The sequence below is a fragment of the Trachypithecus francoisi genome, unplaced genomic scaffold (assembly GCF_009764315.1).
Source record: "Trachypithecus francoisi isolate TF-2019V2 unplaced genomic scaffold, Tfra_2.0 Lachesis_group8, whole genome shotgun sequence".
NCBI classification, from domain to species: domain Eukaryota; kingdom Metazoa; phylum Chordata; class Mammalia; order Primates; family Cercopithecidae; genus Trachypithecus; species Trachypithecus francoisi.
In genome coordinates, this window is record NW_022681473.1 from 117,033,624 (window position 1) to 117,051,482 (window position 17,859).

The following is a 17,859-nucleotide window of genomic DNA, read 5'->3' on the forward strand; positions in this document are numbered from 1 at the left end:
AGATCCTTGAGGAATTGCCACACTGTCTTCCACAATGGTTGAACTAATTTACACTCCCATCAACAGTGTAAAAGCATCCCTATTCCTCCACATCCTCTCCAGCATCTGTTGTCTCCAGACTTTTTAATAATCGCCATTCTAACTGGTGTGGGATGGTATCTCATTGTGGTTTTGATTTGCATTTCTCTAATGACCAGTGATGATGAGCATTTTCTCATATGTTTGTTGGCTGCATAAATGTCTTCTTTTGAGAAGTGTCTGTTCATACCCTTTGCCCACTTTTTGATGGGGTTGTTTTTTTTTTTCTTGTAAATTTAAGAGCAGAATTTTTGAATTTTGATGAAATTAAATTATTTTTATGAATTGTTCTTCTGAAGTCACATTTAAGAAATATTTACCTAATCCAAAGTCACAAAAGTTTTCTCCTATGTTGTCATTTTGAAGTTGTATAGTTTATACTTTATAAACATTTAGGTATATGGGCCGGGTGCCGTGGCTTACGCCTGTAATCCCAGCACTCTGGGAGGCCGAGGCAGGCAGATCACAACGTCAGAAGATCGAGACCATCCCGGCCAACATGCTGAAACCCTGTCTCTACTAAAAATACAAAAAGTAGCTGGCTGTGGTTGTCTGCGCTTGTAGTCCCAACCACTTGGGAACCTGAAGAGGGAGAATCTCTTGAGCCCAGGAGGCGAAGGTTGCAGTGAGCCGAGATTGGGCCATTGCATTCCAGCCTGGTCACAGAGCAAGACTCTGTCTCAAAAAAGAGAGAGAGAGAGAGAGAGAGAGAGAGAGAGAGAGAGAGAGAGAGAGAGAGGAGACATCTTCGCCTAATCCAAAGCCACAAGAGTTTTCTCCTACGTTTTCTTCTTGAAGTTGTATAGTTTATACTTCATAAACATCTAGGTATAATATCCATTTTGAGTTAATTTTTGTAAATGGTAAAAGAAATAAAGTTTATGTTGGAGACATATGGATATCCAAGGGTTCCACTGCCATCTGTAAAACAGACTATTATCTCTTCACTGAATTGACTTTTGACTTCACTGAAAATCAGTTGTCCATGTGTACAACTGTATGTATATATTTCAGGACTGTTTATTCTTTCCCACTGATCTACTTATCTGTCTTTCCACCAATACCACACTCTCTTGAAACTGTAGCTTTATAGTAAATCTTCAGTTAGTGTTAGTTCTTCCAACTCTGTTCTTTTTCAAATTTGTTTTGGCTATTATATTCCAGGTCCTTTGCATTTCCATTTGAATTGTTTAATTTGCTTGTATATTTCTACAAAAGAGCCTGCCTGGGATTTTGATTTAGATCAATTTGGGAAGAAATGTCATCTTGAAAAATGTATAGTCTTCCAACCCATAAACACAGTATATCTCTCCATTTATTTGGATCTTCTTTAATGTCTCTGAGCAATGTTCTGTAGTTTTCAGTACATAGCTCTGTCACATCCTTTTTTTCAGATACAGTCCTAAGTATTTCCTGTTTTTAGTACTATTATGCATGGGTTTTATATATTTTCTGACTGAAGTGAATGCTGCGAGTCTGTGGACTACATTTAGGATAACGAGGTCTTCACATAGTTGTCCCAAGTATTTATATTTAAAAACATACCGTGTATTTTAAATACATAAATGGCTTTCCTTTTATTTCTCCTTTATATCTGAAAATTTATGCTGGCTTTTGTCAAAGTGTACATTAATGGAGATAGTTATATAATTTGTACATTCCATTTTAGAATGACAAGAAAAGATTTTAGAAAATACTTGTCATAAAAAAAGGGTGTAGGGTTTAATAAGATTAAGAACTACTGCCACAGCCATATTGTCAAGAATTTCCATAAAACTGAGTATTTAAGCATCAGCTGGTAAGACATATTCTGATGCTATAAATTAACAAAAAGCTATCAAGTAGGAAATTTATCTCCAACATCAATAGTATCTAATGGCACTAAAAAGAAAAAACAGCAACAAATAAAACATAAATTAAGAAAATGTATATATTTCACTAAAAATACAAAAAAACTAGCCGGGCGAGGTGGCGGGCGCCTGTAGTCCCAGCTACTTGGGAGGCTGAGGCAGGAGAATGGCGGAAACCCAGGAGGCGGAGCTTGCAGTGAGCTGAGATCTGGCCACTGCACTCCAGTCCGGGCGACAGAGCGAGACTCCGCCTCAAAAAAAAAAAAAAAGAAAATGTATATATTTCTATGTTCCAAAAGGAAAAGAAATGCAAAATTAAAAGTCATCATGCTTGTATTCTGGTCCTGGCTATACCATGTACTTACTGTCTTTGTGAAACAGAAAAATTTATCTAAATTTCTTTGTCTCCAGGTTTCTACCATTTTAAAATGACAATTTAGAACCAGATGGTCCACTATCATCTTCCACTGTACAAAAATCTATGATTCATACAAGTAAACAAGCGGAGCCACTATTATTCATTAAATTACTACCATGATCTGTTCTTTGCCTAAAATGTATCGGCTTCAATAGAAACTCTGCAATATACAGTGTAATGACAAAGGGCTAGTTGTTTAACCCGTTGTGCTTTAGTTTCTTCATCTAAAATGAGATCATTACAGCACCTTCACAGAGTTGTGGAATTAAAGGTTAGTGGTGAGCACTTCGAAAAGCACACCTAAGTACTAAAGAAATGTCAGCAATTTCTTTCATTTGCTTTATCACATAATTCCCCTTCTCTTGAAATTATGTCACATTACAAATGAAAATTTACAGTATGATATGATTTCCCATTACTTAACTGGAGAGTAAATATTTTGCTCTATTTGATTTTGAGTAATGAAAAGATGCAGCTTTGGATTCTAGGGTATTACATGAATAGGATGGTTTTTACATAAACAAGCAGAGAAATAAGCAAATCCATTAAACTACTATACAAGATAAGGTTTCTGAATATCTGTCCTGTGAAATAAAGATGATTTCTCTAAAACTAACTTACTTGGAGCCACATTATAGTCTTGAGGTAAAAAAACTGTATTGTCCAAGAATTGCTTCTCTGATATTTGTGCACGAAAACTCACAATATTTGGGGATAACTATGAAAAACAAAATAGGTGATCCTTGATCAACTAATGGAAAACCAAGAGAACATGGGGTAGGTATATAAAATTCCGTCGCTCTCTAAATGAGATTCTAGCCATTAGATTAACTGTGTCCCAGATGTGCTTTACAGAAGATTTTCTGAGGGGAGGGAGAAACAAAACACAGTTTAACTGTGTTTGACTGCTCCCTTTATCCGCACACAAGATAAACAATGGGAGCCAAGATCAGCAGTTCTCATGTTCTGTGCATAATCATCATCTGAAAAACTTGTTAAAATTCAGACTCCTGACCCCATCCCCTGAGATTCTGATGATCAATATCCATTTTTATCACATTTCTCAGGTCATTCAGATACCAGTGGCTCCTAGATAAAACTCTGAGAGACACTGCACATAACAAACAATCCTAAAATATGATAACATGTTGTATTTGTGTAATGCCTTTATCCAGAAAAAAGGGCTCTCTGAGGCATCACCTCACATTTCTAACAATCATTTACAGACAAGAACACAAATCTAATAATAATGCCAGTTAGTTTAAAAACAAAGAAAAACGGGAAGAGTTTTTACTTTTACTTTCTGAAGTATATGATGAAACACCTCAGAAAACAAAGATGAGAGATTCAATATACTCCTTAGGTGACAAACAAAAAACACAGAGATCAGAATTTCAAATTACTGTAGTTAATATAATTTCACACTTCCTACTCCCATAAGTTTAAGAAAAGAAAGAGAGTCACAGTATAATTTAAACACATGGATGAACTTATCCTTCTGTTCCCACGGCTAAATTATGGTCTGAGCTAGTATAATACTTGGAATAGAAATTGGCAAAATGCAGGTGACTGGCAGAATTTACCTGCAGCACACATGGACAAAAATAGTCTTGTATCCTACCCCACAACTACTGAAACGACATTTAGGGGCTTAGGTCCTGGGATTTGATGTTTAAACATAGCCTCCTTTAAACATTCAAGTTTAAGAGTCAGTGGCAAAGGGAGACTAAAAAGAAATACTGGTAACAAAATGAAGAGAGCAGAAGAGCACCCTTCAATATATTTGGTAAACACTATTCCTCAAACTAACTTTATTTGTTGGACCTATTAGAATGGCTATTTTTTTTAACTGGCAATTATTAAATGCTGGTGAGGACGTGGAACAGCAGAAACTCTCATTCACTGCTGGTAAGAATGCAAAATGATACAGGCACTTTGGCAGACAGTGTTGTGGCTTCTCACCAAATTCAACATACTCTTACCATATGATCTAGCAATGATATTCCTTGGTATTTACTCAAAAGACTTGAAAACTTACGTTCCACACAAAAACCTGCACACAGATGTTTATAGCAGTTTCATTCATAACTGCTAAAAACATGAAAGCAACCAAGAGGTCCTTCAATACTTGAATATATAAACAAACTGTGGCACATCCATGACACTGAATATTAGATAGTGATTACAAAAGAAGCTATCAAGCCAGAGAAAGACACAGAGGAACCTCAAATGCATATCACTAAGTAAAAGAAGCCAGTCTGAAAAGGCTACATACTATATGATTCTAACAATAGGGATATTTTGGAAAAGACATGATCCCAGGCTGTGAAGGATTCAGCAGGAAAGTATAAATAGGAGAAGCACAGGAGATTTTTAGGCCAAAAAAACTATTCAGTATGAAACTATAATGGTGGATACATGCTATCATGCATTTGTCAAAACCCAGAAAAGGCACACCAAGAAGCGAAGTTTAATATAAACAACGGACTTTAGTTAATAGTAGGTATCAATATTGGGTCGTTAATTGTAACAAAAAGCAAGCCCCAGAACTGTTTCAACAGTTGCAAGGTATGATTGGAGACTGTATTTTTATCTGTGTGATTCTGGCCCTGGTGCTCCTTAAGACCACTCTTATAGAAACACTGCTTAAGTCAGTGCTGTAGGTAAACTCAGCTAATCAGCTGATGGTTGGTAAAGATCAGCATTTTGCTGATTCTATTCAATGTACTGCAAAGCAAATGTGAATAACAGGAGAAGGTATAGGGGAGGGAAGAGGGCAGGGGTATTACATGAAACTCTGAACTATCTGCTCAATTATTCTGTAAATCTGCAACTACACAAAAATCAAGTCTGTTGATTACTATTTTTATTTTTGACAAGGTCTGGCTCTTGGCTCACTGCAACCTCCACCTGCCAGGCTCAGGTGGGGTCCTCCTGCCTCAGCCTCCCAAGCAGCTTAGACTACAGACATGCATCACTGTGCCCAGGTAAGTTTCACAATTTTAGTAGAGATGAGGTTTCACCATGTTGGCCAGGCTGGTCTCAAATTCCTGGGCTCAAGCAATCTTCCCACTTCGGCCTCCCAAAGTGCTAGGATTACAGATATGAGGAACCACGCCCAGCTCTATTTTTTAAATAATATTAAAATCACAGTACGGCAACTATATAGCACCAGTTCACAGCAATATTAAGGAAGGATCTCTGCACAGAGACTTGTACCTTGTCATGCCCTGCCAGCCGGCCAGGAAGGAGAACACACACACACAACATGATCTTGACAAAAGAAAAGTGGAGTCCAGATAACATGCCATGAACACATTGAAATGAGCAGAGCTGCAAGTGCAGACACACGGGGCCTGGATATCAACAACAAGCTTCAGAAAGCTTTGCAGCAGCGCTCAAGCGGGTGACACCTCAGCTCACTCGGCCTCCATCATAGGAAGCAGTAGTCCGCATCCTTGCTCCTCTTCCCTTTCTCTCCTGAGAGAGGCCTGCACTAAATCATCTCAATCCCTAGGAAAACCACTGGTGACAGCCAACACCAAGACGAGGCCCTTGTCTCCTTTACACTGCTAGGGAAGACACTGCCACCTCTGTGACACACAGCCTCCTCTGTGTTCTGCAGCCAGAGCCCAGTTTACAAGGTTCACATGTAACCAAAGCCAGGCGAGCTGGCGGACCGAGGTTCATGCTGTTCCCCGCCTGGCCTGTGCACCTGCTCCTGCTGACAGAAGCATCAGTGGGTCATGTGGACATCCTCTCGGAAGAAGACACATGCAACACTGTGCTCCAGTGTAACCTCCTCTAGGAAGCCCTCCTGCACCTTCCAGGGAGTTCTGGTGAGCCCTGAACTCCCTACTCATCACAGAGACCCCAAGGAGAGTATTGAGGTCTGCTAGTCCTCCATGTCCTGCCTGCCCTGAGCCTGGAACCAGCCTGGCTCAGGTAGGGACCTGTTCCCCACCAAGTCTATGTAACAGACTCCCTGAGGTGCCTTCAGGCCAGCCCTAAAGGTGGCCCAACCGACTTCTCCATTCAGGACTGGCTGACATCTATTATGGGCTAAAAATTGCGCCCCCCTCCCCCAAAATTCATAATGTTGAATTTCTAACCCCCAGGAACTCAGGATGTGACTCCAGTCATCCCTCAGCATAGCTGGGGGGGACTGGTTCCAGAACCCCCTCATATAGCCAAATCCACACATACTCAAATCCCACGTCATATTCCAAAAGCCTGCCCTCTGTATATGAGAGTTTTGCATCCCACAAATACTGTATTTTCAATAGTGTTTGGTTAAAAAAAAAAAAATCGGTGTATAAGTGGACCCACAAAGGTCAAACACATGTTGTTCAAGGATCAACTGCATATTTAGAGATGGGAACTTTTAAAGAGGTAATTAGGTTAAATGAGGTGGCCCCTAATCTAATCTGACTGATGTCCTTACAAGAAGAGGAGATTAGGACACAGACAAACACAGAGAGGAAAGGCCATGTGAGGACACACCAAGAAAGTGACCATCTGCGAGCCAAGGAGAGAAGCCTTTTGAAAAAAACTAAACCTTCTGGTACCTTAACTTCTAGCTTCCAGAACTGTAGGAAAATATATTTGCTATTAATATTTAAGTCACCCAGTCTGTGGTATTTTATTATGGTAGCCCTAGCAAATGAACACAGTACCTAACAGACCAATTAAGGAATGAATAAACCCTAGAAACAGCTCCCACTGACAAAAGTATCAGTGGGTCACCTGTTATGCCCAATAACAGAAAAAAAAAATACACACACACACACACAACACTGTATATATATCATATACAATCACATATATATGATTATTTGCCTTCTGAAATTATATCCCCCAGCCACATCAGAATATATGAAAGTACCAAGAATTCAGACATAATTTACATTAGAGAAATTTAAAAACTCCAGATACTATCCTTCTAAAAGTTGTCACAAAAAAAATCTCCTTATAAAGAACATGTTTCTCTATTAACTTTAGACTGTTGGCTGGCTTTTTAAAATTAAAATTTTAAAATAGCTTTTGATTTATCTACTACACAAAGTGAGGTCCGCTAGTAAGCTAAACTCATGGTTTTCACCCCTACTGAGGCCCATTGGGGCTGCTGCAGAAGGCCTGAAGGAGGCCAGTCAGGCAGACTGCATGGGGATAAGGCCCAGCGTTTCTGACTTGAACCAATCAGGGTAGCTCCATGGTTACCTTTTCTCACATTGAGGTTCTGCGCACGATTCTATTTGATTAATAATTCCATTGGATTAAAATAAAAAGTCTAAACACCACCGAACTAAGCTATTATTTCAGTTAAACTTGAAAATTAGGATGTGGAAATATGTCTGATTTATAGTTACCATGATTGTCTTCCTCTCTCAATAGAGTATCTCCCAGGAGGGGCACACGCTTACAATTTTAAAATACCTAACAAAGGTAGGGGACGTCGTGAACAGTCTGAAGAGTTTTTCCCCAGCATACAATTGATTAATCATCACATAAAAACATAACACGCAGTAACAGCAATGTTTCCACCAGTAATCATACATGCTTTGCAGTCCGTAGTTGGCTAATCTTTACACTATACTTCTCGCTGGTTGAGCAGGAAAGATGTTCCTTTCTATACAATAGAAAACTGATGTGAAGAACGTTAATAATCTGAGAGTGAATGTAGAAATCATGCTTAGTGCTCTTCAGGCAATGAGATGGAGCAGACTTAGATCCGAGTCCTTACCCCCTTCACTTACTGACTTAGCATCCTGACTACTTATTAAACATTTCAAAAACTGTTTTCTGCCCATAAAAAGGGAGGAGAGTAACTACCTAGAAGCTTTGTGAAATTACTGCATGTAAAGTACTGAGCTATACTTTGCAGGTAACAGAGGCTCAACATGTCTCCCCTTTCACACCTTTCCCTGCAATTAACCATGAGTGCTCTTAGAAATGGACTAATTGTGTAGAAACAACAAGCAATGCTGAACTGTGGATTCCTGCCTTAAAATACTGATTTCCTTTTTTTTTTTTGAGACGGAGTCTTGCTCTGTCACCCAGGCTGGAGTGCAGTGGCGCAATCTTGGCCCACTGTAATCTCCACCTCGCAGGTTCTAAGAGATTCTCCTGCCTCAGCCTCCCAAGTAGCTGGGATTACAGACATATGCCACCAAGTCCAGCAAATTTTTGTATTTTTAGTAGAGACGGGGTTTCATCATGTTGGCCTTGAACTCCTGACCTCGTCATCTACCCACCTCGGCCTCCCAAAGTGCTGGGATTACAAGTGTGAGCCACTGCCCCCAGCCTGAATTTCTTTTTTAAAAAAGTTTGACAGTAACATTTAAAGACTTGTTCCTGGCTACACAGGCAACCCCCACATCAATGCCTCTTCTCACAGGTACACTCCAACATGATCCATGGAGATATGATCGCCTTTCGAGGACCAATCAAGATGAAAAATAGCATTCCTATAGGAAAGATTTTTCATTATCAGTTACAAATCAGTCTTTGAAGTTAGAAATTTCATTTTTGTTTTCAATAATTTGTTTTGGCAATAAACTAATTTTTAACTAGTTTTAGACTAGTTAATTTATACTCACTCTGAAAAAGAATTAGTTTGGCCAGACGTGGTGGCTCAAGCCTGTAATCCCAGCACTTTGGGAGGCCGAGACGGGCGAATCACGAGGTCAGGAGATAGAGACCATCCTGGCTAACACAGTGAAACCCCGTCTTTACTAAAAAAATACAAAAAACTAGCCGGGTGAGGTGGCGGGCGCCTGTAGTCCCAGCTACTCGGGAGGCTGAGGCAGAAGAATGGCCTAAACCCTGGAGGCGGAGCTTGCAGTGAGCTGAGATCCGGCCACTGCACTCCAGCCTGGGCGACAGAGCAAGATTCCGTCTTAAAAAAAAAAAAAAAAAAAAAAGAATTAGTTTGTTTAGGCAATAAACTAACTGTGTGAGTCTCAACAACACTTTGGAGTATAAAGCTATACACTTAGCAGAGAATCAGTACTTAATAAATATTTGTTACAGAAACAAAGGGAAGACAATCATAGAATTTAAATGCTGAGAAGGAATACAGAGATTGTAAATGAAACCTTCTGATTTTAAGAAGAAACTGAAGTCCAAACAAAGCAAATGACTTCCCTAAGGTGAGATAGATAGATAGATATAGATATAAGAAAGTTATTAGTAACATCAAGACCATAACATAACTATTATTTTAAAGGCAAATTCATCTTTTGATCATCTTTGAGACCCTTAAGTCTATTGTTCATTTCCACTAACATGAAGAACTGACCCCTTAATAGGAAAAAGATAACTGTAGTCTTCTATTTAGTTTTATATTTAATCAAAAGCACTTATTATTCATAGCTGTTAAGAAATCAGAGCACAGATGGAGGAGGATCCCAAAAGCACAAACAAGAAGAGTTGTAGGGTAATGTGATAGGGTTTTTCTGGTCTTAACCAAATTAAATTACTATAGATGCTTTCATACTAGGGAAAGCGATAGATAAAATTAAACTTGTAAAATAAAAACCAGAATTCTTTAAATTTAAAAATCAACACTTATTGATAAAAAAAAAATCCATCAGACCTGGTCTAACTAAGTATGTTCTATTTTTGTTCTCACATATTTAATCTTCAAGATAACCATGTGAGGCAAACAATAGTCCCATAATCCCCACTTTACAAATGAGGAAACTGAGACACAGAGAATTAAATAATTTGCCCGAGATAACACAGGATTAAAATCCAGACAATCTGGAGCCAGAGCCCACACTCTTATCTATCATTTTATAATGTTTTAAATTGTATTACTATGTTTTAATACAATATATTTTATTGTAAAGCTAATAATTCATTTTTCTTTAATATGTAGTTAGAACTCAAAGTATACAATGCTTATCAAATTTCTAACAATATAGCATGAGCATTTTATTTATGTAGTATTTAGTAACACTTGTGTAAGTCGACCACAAAAAGCCACAGGCTATATATTAAGGATACAACTTTAAGGCATTTTCAGAGACTCCTCATAAAAATTAGTTGCTAAGTCAGTCTAATAGATGCCATTATCAGGTCCCAAACTGTTTAGCCATAAAGTAGTCCCTCCTTATCTGCAGGAAATGCATTCCAAGACCACTCAGCAAATGCCTGAAATCACAGATGGTACCAAATCCTAGGATACTTTTTCCTATACATGCAAACGTGTTTCAAGTTTAATTTATAAATTAGGCACAGCAAGAGATTCATTACAATAACCAATAACTGAGGAAAACAATTAAGTCAAATAAGGGTTACTTGAACACAGCACCTCAATACCTCAACAGTCAACCTGATAACTGAGAGGGCTAAGGAATGACTAATGGGGCAGGTAGCATCTACAGTGTGGACATGCTGGACAAAGGGATGATTCACGTCCTGGGTGGGACAGGGAGAGATTTTATCACACTACTCACAACAGTATGCAGTTTAAAGCTGACGATTTACTTTTGGAATTATCCATTTAATGTTTCGAACCTTGGTTAACCTTAGGTAACTGAAACCATAGAAAGGGAAACCGCAGATAAGGGACTACTGAATATAGAAAAAGAAATGAGATTGCTTTAGATTCTGTTGTTGTTCTGTAATTAAAAGTAAGTTTACATAACAGTTACAATGTCTTTTTATAGAAAAATATTAATCAAACGGACTTAATTCCAGAAAGGAAATATATATGAATCATGATTAAAAACCTGTATTAAAAGCAAGGTCACTCCCCAGGCCTTGTAACCGAAAAGCGGCCATCAGGTCTGAGACTCTATTCATATTTTGGCTACACCACCATTTAAAGATGAAGGAGATAAGAAACAACCAAAATAGTAATTAGAAAAGGAAATCTAAATCTATTATCATTACCATCTGCAGTTTCTATCATCGCAGATAAAATTTCTGATGACAAAGTCCATTACCAGTACATGTAAACAAAAGTATTACTGAAACATAAAGAAAACTTTTCTTTGAATTTTCCCACACCTAATTTGTTGTTGCCTACCTGGAATCCATGCTTGCCTCTCCACCATGTGCTTAACACTTTCGGAGGCATGTCAATAACGGAAACAATGTCTCCCACCTAGGAGAATCAAAATTTTAAGCAAAATGGTTTTAGTTAAAATTTAAACCAATTGTTATACCTAGAATTTAAATCTGAACTGTATGAAAAGGTAAATTACTATTCATGCTCTGGCCGGTAATTTCCAAAAAAGTACCACTACCTTTTAAAAACAATTTAATTATATTATGATTTGTGAAAGAGAGGTCTACAAAAAGTTAAGCAGCACAAAGACTGTGATTCAACTAACACATGTGCAGTAACTTCAGAAAGCCAGATTAATAGCATAAGATTTTTAAATGTTAGGCATCACACCATTATCATCACTTCTGTTAAAATATTGTTACTGCTGTCACTGACAGTTATCAGATTCACTTATAAAAGATAATTTTAAATATTCATGCTTAGAAACAATAACAGATTCCCTTAATATTACAATTAGTGAGTGCTTACCCTGTGCCAGGCACTGTACTGAGCTCTTGACATATCTTATTTAATCATATAGAAAAGGGCCTAAGGTGGGTTATGCTTAGTAAGTATAAAATTTGATGACAACTACACTTCTTTCAATAGATAGTAAAATATAATTATATCCACTAAAAAGCTAACTTTCTTCACTGTAGAAGAAAAACTAGTGAGTTTATATAAACTCATATAAAATCATAAAGATAAAAATTACAATAGTTTAAAATAATATATTCAACAGAAGTTATATTCTTCAATCAAAAGAAATGCTGATATCTATGATAAAATATAGTTAAGAACTTCAGAGCAATGTTACTAACATATACTACAGAGCTTTAGGAATTTTTCTTTTGTATATTCACAACTGATCTTTCAAATCATGTATAAGCCATTTCGTAAAGCCGTATACGCTGACATCATCATTCCAAGACCTACATTTCTTTCTGTACAGAATCCAAAAGTTTGAAAACAGTTCAGATTCTATGCAGTAAAAAGTTATATTGTTATTTCTTAAATCTAATTAACTGCCAGCATGTTTTTCCTCGTTAGCCAATATGTATTTTTAGAGGAAAAAATTTAATTCCCCTCCTTTTATATCTGACAGCAAGGTGTGTTTATTTCACCTTTTATCTGTTCTTTAACTCAATCTTTCAACAATATATGAAAAGAAAGTATCACTGGGTATTGTTTTTAGGTACAAAAACACAAAAAGACAGACCTTGCTTTCAAGAAGCTCACTGAGACCAAGAGAACAATCATGATTAAATGTAGTAAGTGATGTGTCAGCAATAAGCCATGAGCACAGTTCAAAATGACATTCAATTCAGGTTTTTGGGAGGTATGTATTTGCATGGAGTGAGGGGAGGGAGATCAGGAATGACTTCCCAGACAAAAGGGGAGACATTGAACCTCAGTTTTCAAGGATGAGTACTGTCATTTAAACAAAAATAGAAGATATTACAGGCTGAAAGATAAAGGACTATGGAAAAGCCTGGTGCTTTTCATTTTTTTTTAAATTAAGGAAATGGTTAAGAACAGTCAAAGATGAGGCCAGAAAGGCAGCAGGAACCAAATAACAAACAACCTCTTCAGCTATTTACCTCTAAGGTCAGTTCGTCAGGGGCTCGAGCAGTGTACCTCTTGATAACATGGGCAGCACCAACAGCAGGAGTGTTGATGGATGACTCCTCATGAACCAAAAGGTGATTTCCCTTATTATCAATCTATCACAAAGAAAATGCACTCTGAGATAAAGACACTGGACCTGAAAATGCTTCTTTGACTATCTATAGGAGAAATTCATTTTAATTTAGAGATACAATAACCCAAAGAGTCTTAAAAAAAAAACCCTACCATTTACTGAGTAGTTAAAATATGCTAGTCACTGTGCTGTGCCTATAATATACATGGTTTAATTTAATCCTCACAACTCTAAAAAATAATTATCATCATTTAAAGGTGAGGATGCTAAAGATGAAAGAGGCTATGTAATTTACAAGAGATTCAATAGTTTTTCCAAGATCTCAATGCAGGTTGGCCCATAGTTCTATATGCTTTCCACTTTCCATCTTGCATTCCCAATTTCCAGTGGGAGGAGAAAACAATATAACTCTACATATGCAAATTAAGAATATGTAATCTATTTACTGAATAATGTTTCACTCAACAGTTACTCTTAAAGAGGACCCTTTAAGAAGTTGTCCCTTGCTCATAAATAACTGAAAAATATTTTCAATTACTAAGTCAACTAAAAAAAAGTACACCTTGCTGAATATATACATTAGTATATTAAACACCAAAATAACAGGTATCATTGATATTCATAAAATATATTAAGATTAGTTTCCAAGATTATCAAAGAAAGATTTGAGACGAAAAACTATTTCCTATATCACGTATCTATCCTCCCAGACGATGAGAATATACTCCATTTCTTTGATTCCTGAAGCTCAATAGATATCAAAATTATGTTAATATCAAATTTCTTAAGTAGATAATTTAAATATACATTTTTCATGAAAAGTGAATTAGGAAATACCTCCATCCAGGTAAGGGCGGGCCCACAGTTGATCTTGTTGCCAGCAATAGCTGAAAGGCGTGACAGGTAAGCCATAAGCATCTGAGTGACTGACTGAAAAGAAAGAGATTCAGTGTAACTCTGAGGAAAGATACTATGCTCTCTGGCAGAGAAAACTGATGGTTTCTGGAAGAAAAAAATCTATAGATCTTTAGGCATTTTAATAGTTACAGAGGATTCTTCACAGAAACTTACCAGTAGCACTATGGGCACTTACATAGCAACTCAGCCCCTGTCTCATGCAGCTTCAACTTCTAGCCCCTTATCAGCGATCAAACTATTCCATGGTTTCTAATTTCATCACTTTCTATTTTTGTACTGAATATGCAAAAAGATAACTATAGCAGATCCATATTTGGCTTTTCTGCCTAGATTTCCCCTACTACTCGGAAACCCTTTTCCCCAAGACCCACTGTCATCTTCCATGCACATGGCTATGGCAGGAGCAGCCATGTTCATACGTGATCCTACAGTTTTCCCCTACTCCTTAGAAACGCTTTTGCCCAAGACCCACTGTAATCTTACATGCACACGGCTGTGGCAGGAACAGCCATGTTCATACGTGATCCTACACCATGGTTTAGCTGACTGGTCCAGGAATATGCCCCAATATTAGTTGGACCAATCAAGAGTTAATCCAGGAATTAGGACACAGATTCTAGCTCAGTCTGGCTGCTCCCTTAAAAGGGGATAAAAACCTGGGACCTCTTGGTGGTGGCCATGTTTTAGGATAATCTGAGAGAAAAAAATGAAACAGGATGCAGAAATGAGAAATGCAGATAAAGGGACTTTTACATTTTCTATAGTACAAAGAGATCCATGTTTCAAGACACTCCTGAGACCCTGCTGCAGTGTCCGTTATATTTTAACACTTAACGAACCCACTAAATCTCAGAACATTGCTTTATTTAGATCTGGTGGGGGCAGTGGTTTACACCAATTTTTCATTATTTCCTTGCATCCACTCTCTCCTCCTATAACTCCCATCAGCAGAAACCTCTCTGGACCTATTCTCCGTGACTCCCAAATGTTCTCTCACAACTTGTTAACTTTCTGTCCCTTCCAGGGGTGTATTCTTATTATAAATGACTTGGCTTGATCATCCAACTCCCTGACTTTCTCTTCAGCTGGGTACATTCTGCATGGAGTTCAGTCATTCAGGTTTGCTCTTATTAAAATTAATGTAAATGATCCTATATTCATTTACAACATCTCTGATTTTATTTATTTAAATCCATTTCATGGATGTGACAGCTTCATTTTCTCTCAGAGGATAGTAATTATCCTTTGAAAAGCCTTGTTTGTACCTCTTGGTTATTTTATTTCTTCAGTTTCTATGTGTAAACTTTCTAGTCTCCTTATGCTTTGCAGTCATGCTGCACTTACATGTTTAGGCTATATTTACTCTTCCCCATAAACCTTATCCCATCTACTTTTAAAGATTCCTCACAATTTTTGATTCCCTGATGGTACTTTTGGTTTAATGATGCTATAAAGAACTTCTGTTTAGAAATCTTTTATGTTTTTACTAAACATTTTTTGCAGGGGTGAAGGTAAGTGCATACACCCAGCATGCTGTCATAAACTTCTCAAACAACACTGTTTTAAGATGGATTTCTTTGATCATGAAAGGTAAAGTTTTTCCATATTTTTGCTTCCATTTTTATGTGCTCTCTGGAGAATGATTTGCTCATATATATTGCTTGTTCATATATTATGAGTTGTTTTCCCTTATAAAATTATGCACTGAACCTACTCTAATTCTAAACATTATATTTAACATTACTAACTTTTCAGTTATGAAACAGGCAAGTAGTCCCAGGAGTCATCCTGAGTGTTCAATATAAGCTTTTGTTTAGTATACAGACAAAAATTTCTGCAAACTCATATATAGTGATTACCTCTGTACTAAATGTACTGAAGTACTAAATGCTTACCTCTGGACTGTCCTTCAGGGTGTCAGAACGGGGAAGCTCTGAGAGCTGGGAAAATCTTCGGTCATAAATACATAGATGAAGATGTTTATCAAGTACCCGAAAATCTTCATAACTTCTTTTAACAATCCAACTTTTTCCCTATTGGTAGAAAAAATAAACTCATATAATTCATCTCTATTGGGAAATACTTAAGAATCAGGCCTTATTCTATAATGTTATTTTATTCATGAGATTTTATATTTTCTAATGAGAAGTTTCTCTTAACTTGATAGTTAATAGCTAAAACTGTGGAACACACTAATGAGTTATATTACATTAAAAGGCCAATAATGGAAAATAAGATAGAACTCTCCACCAACCCTCTTCCTACTGCTGGTCAAAATCTACTGCCTCACTTTCAGAATAACTGCTAAATGGTTAAGATAACATGTGATCTTAAATCTACCAAAAAGAAAAAAAAAAACATAAAATAACTTTGGGTAGGAGAATATTAACCAAAATTCAAGAAAAATAAAATCAGGTTTTTGATTTGTTACTACCAACATTTTCTGTGACAGAGATCGGAAATACACTCAAAAACCAAAACTAATGAAGTCTTCCTCTATAAACACTTGATATTCACATAGCATCTAGAAACCTCAGCTCTCCCTGCCTCTCAGGGCTTCTTCCCTTCTTTGCCCAATCTCACAAGCTCATTTTTTAAAATCACACTCCGAAAGAATACATATTAGATACTATCTTCTAATAATCTTCTCTTGAATCTATCACTTCTTGTTCAATCCCATAGCCCAAGCTTCAGTAAGGACCATCATCATTTCTTACCTGAAATATTGCTAATATGTTTTGCCCTTGAACTCCTCCCCTGCACCCCCAACTACAAAATACAGAGTTTATCAGCTCACACTGCAACAAGAAGTCCTTCAAAAGCTCCTGTGGTGAGTAATGATGAGCACATCCCAACTGTATAGCATGTAGTTTTGCAATTTAATCTAATTTTACGCAGAGTCTTTTGGCTCACAAAAATCTGGAGGGTCTGAAAGAAAAAGCCTTCAGAGTAACCAGTTCCTCCATCTGCCCCAGACAACTGGAGCAGAAACAGAGGGTATCACCTCATGAGAGGGTGTTGATTTCTAATCACAAGTGTATCAAAAACTAACATGATAAACTTGCATAATCCCACTTTGGACTGTAATCCTCCATGACATAGACAAAAAGCCATTACCAGCTCCCTCTTTCAGAGCGTTCTAAGAATGAAATAATAGATGTGGCTGAGACTTCTACACTTGACCTTGGCTGAAAGGCAGAGAAGCAATGTGACTGAGACTTTTGAAGAACAGTGTCCTGATCCATACTCTGAGAGATGCTAATTCACTAAGTCTGGAAAGGGATCCAGTTAGTTCTGATGATCAGCCTGAATTGAGGGCCACTGGTCTACAGGATTAAACCCAAGCTATCCCCACATATCGCAGCTTTTATCATCTGGGCCCTGTCTATTTCCAGACTGATCTCACTGGCTACTCCTCCATGCCCTTTCTTGGCTTCCAGTTATATTGAATGATTTGCATATATTCGATTCATGAGCTGAATGTTCATTTCCTTGCCTTCATGATTCTTTAAGTGCTGTTTGTTCTTCCTGTCATGTTAGCTGTTTCTCTGATGCTTTGCTCAAGCAAACTCCTTTATTTTATCAGTTCTATCACTACCTTCTACCCAAAGCATTCCTGGGAACCACCAAGTTATGATGTATAAGCAACATTTTATTTCAAATTTGCCAAACTGGTCTCCAAAGTAGTAACACCAATTTATTCACCCAACAGTAGTATATGAGTTCCCACTGCCCCCAAATCCTTGCAATTCGTGGCATCATCAGAATTTACAGTATGCTACCAAGACAGAGATGAAATGGTATCTTCTTTTAATTTACATTCCCTTGATTATGA

At 37.4% G+C, this 17,859-nt stretch overlaps 1 protein-coding gene across 4 annotated transcripts in view; it reads right to left on the reverse strand.

Moving 5' to 3' along the window:
* Window positions 1-17,859, reverse strand: part of ARHGAP32 (Rho GTPase activating protein 32) — a 310,104-nt gene that overhangs the window by 88,658 nt on the left and 203,587 nt on the right. For all 4 annotated transcript variants that reach the window (XM_033208053.1, XM_033208055.1, XM_033208054.1 and 1 more), the window contains 4 exons: window positions 15,920-16,057; window positions 13,944-14,036; window positions 13,006-13,128; window positions 11,384-11,461 (listed from right to left, as the gene is read on the reverse strand). In XM_033208053.1, coding sequence (XP_033063944.1) covers window positions 11,384-11,461; window positions 13,006-13,128; window positions 13,944-14,036; window positions 15,920-16,057 — 432 coding nt within the window. The remainder of the gene's footprint in view (window positions 1-11,383; window positions 11,462-13,005; window positions 13,129-13,943; window positions 14,037-15,919; window positions 16,058-17,859) is intronic.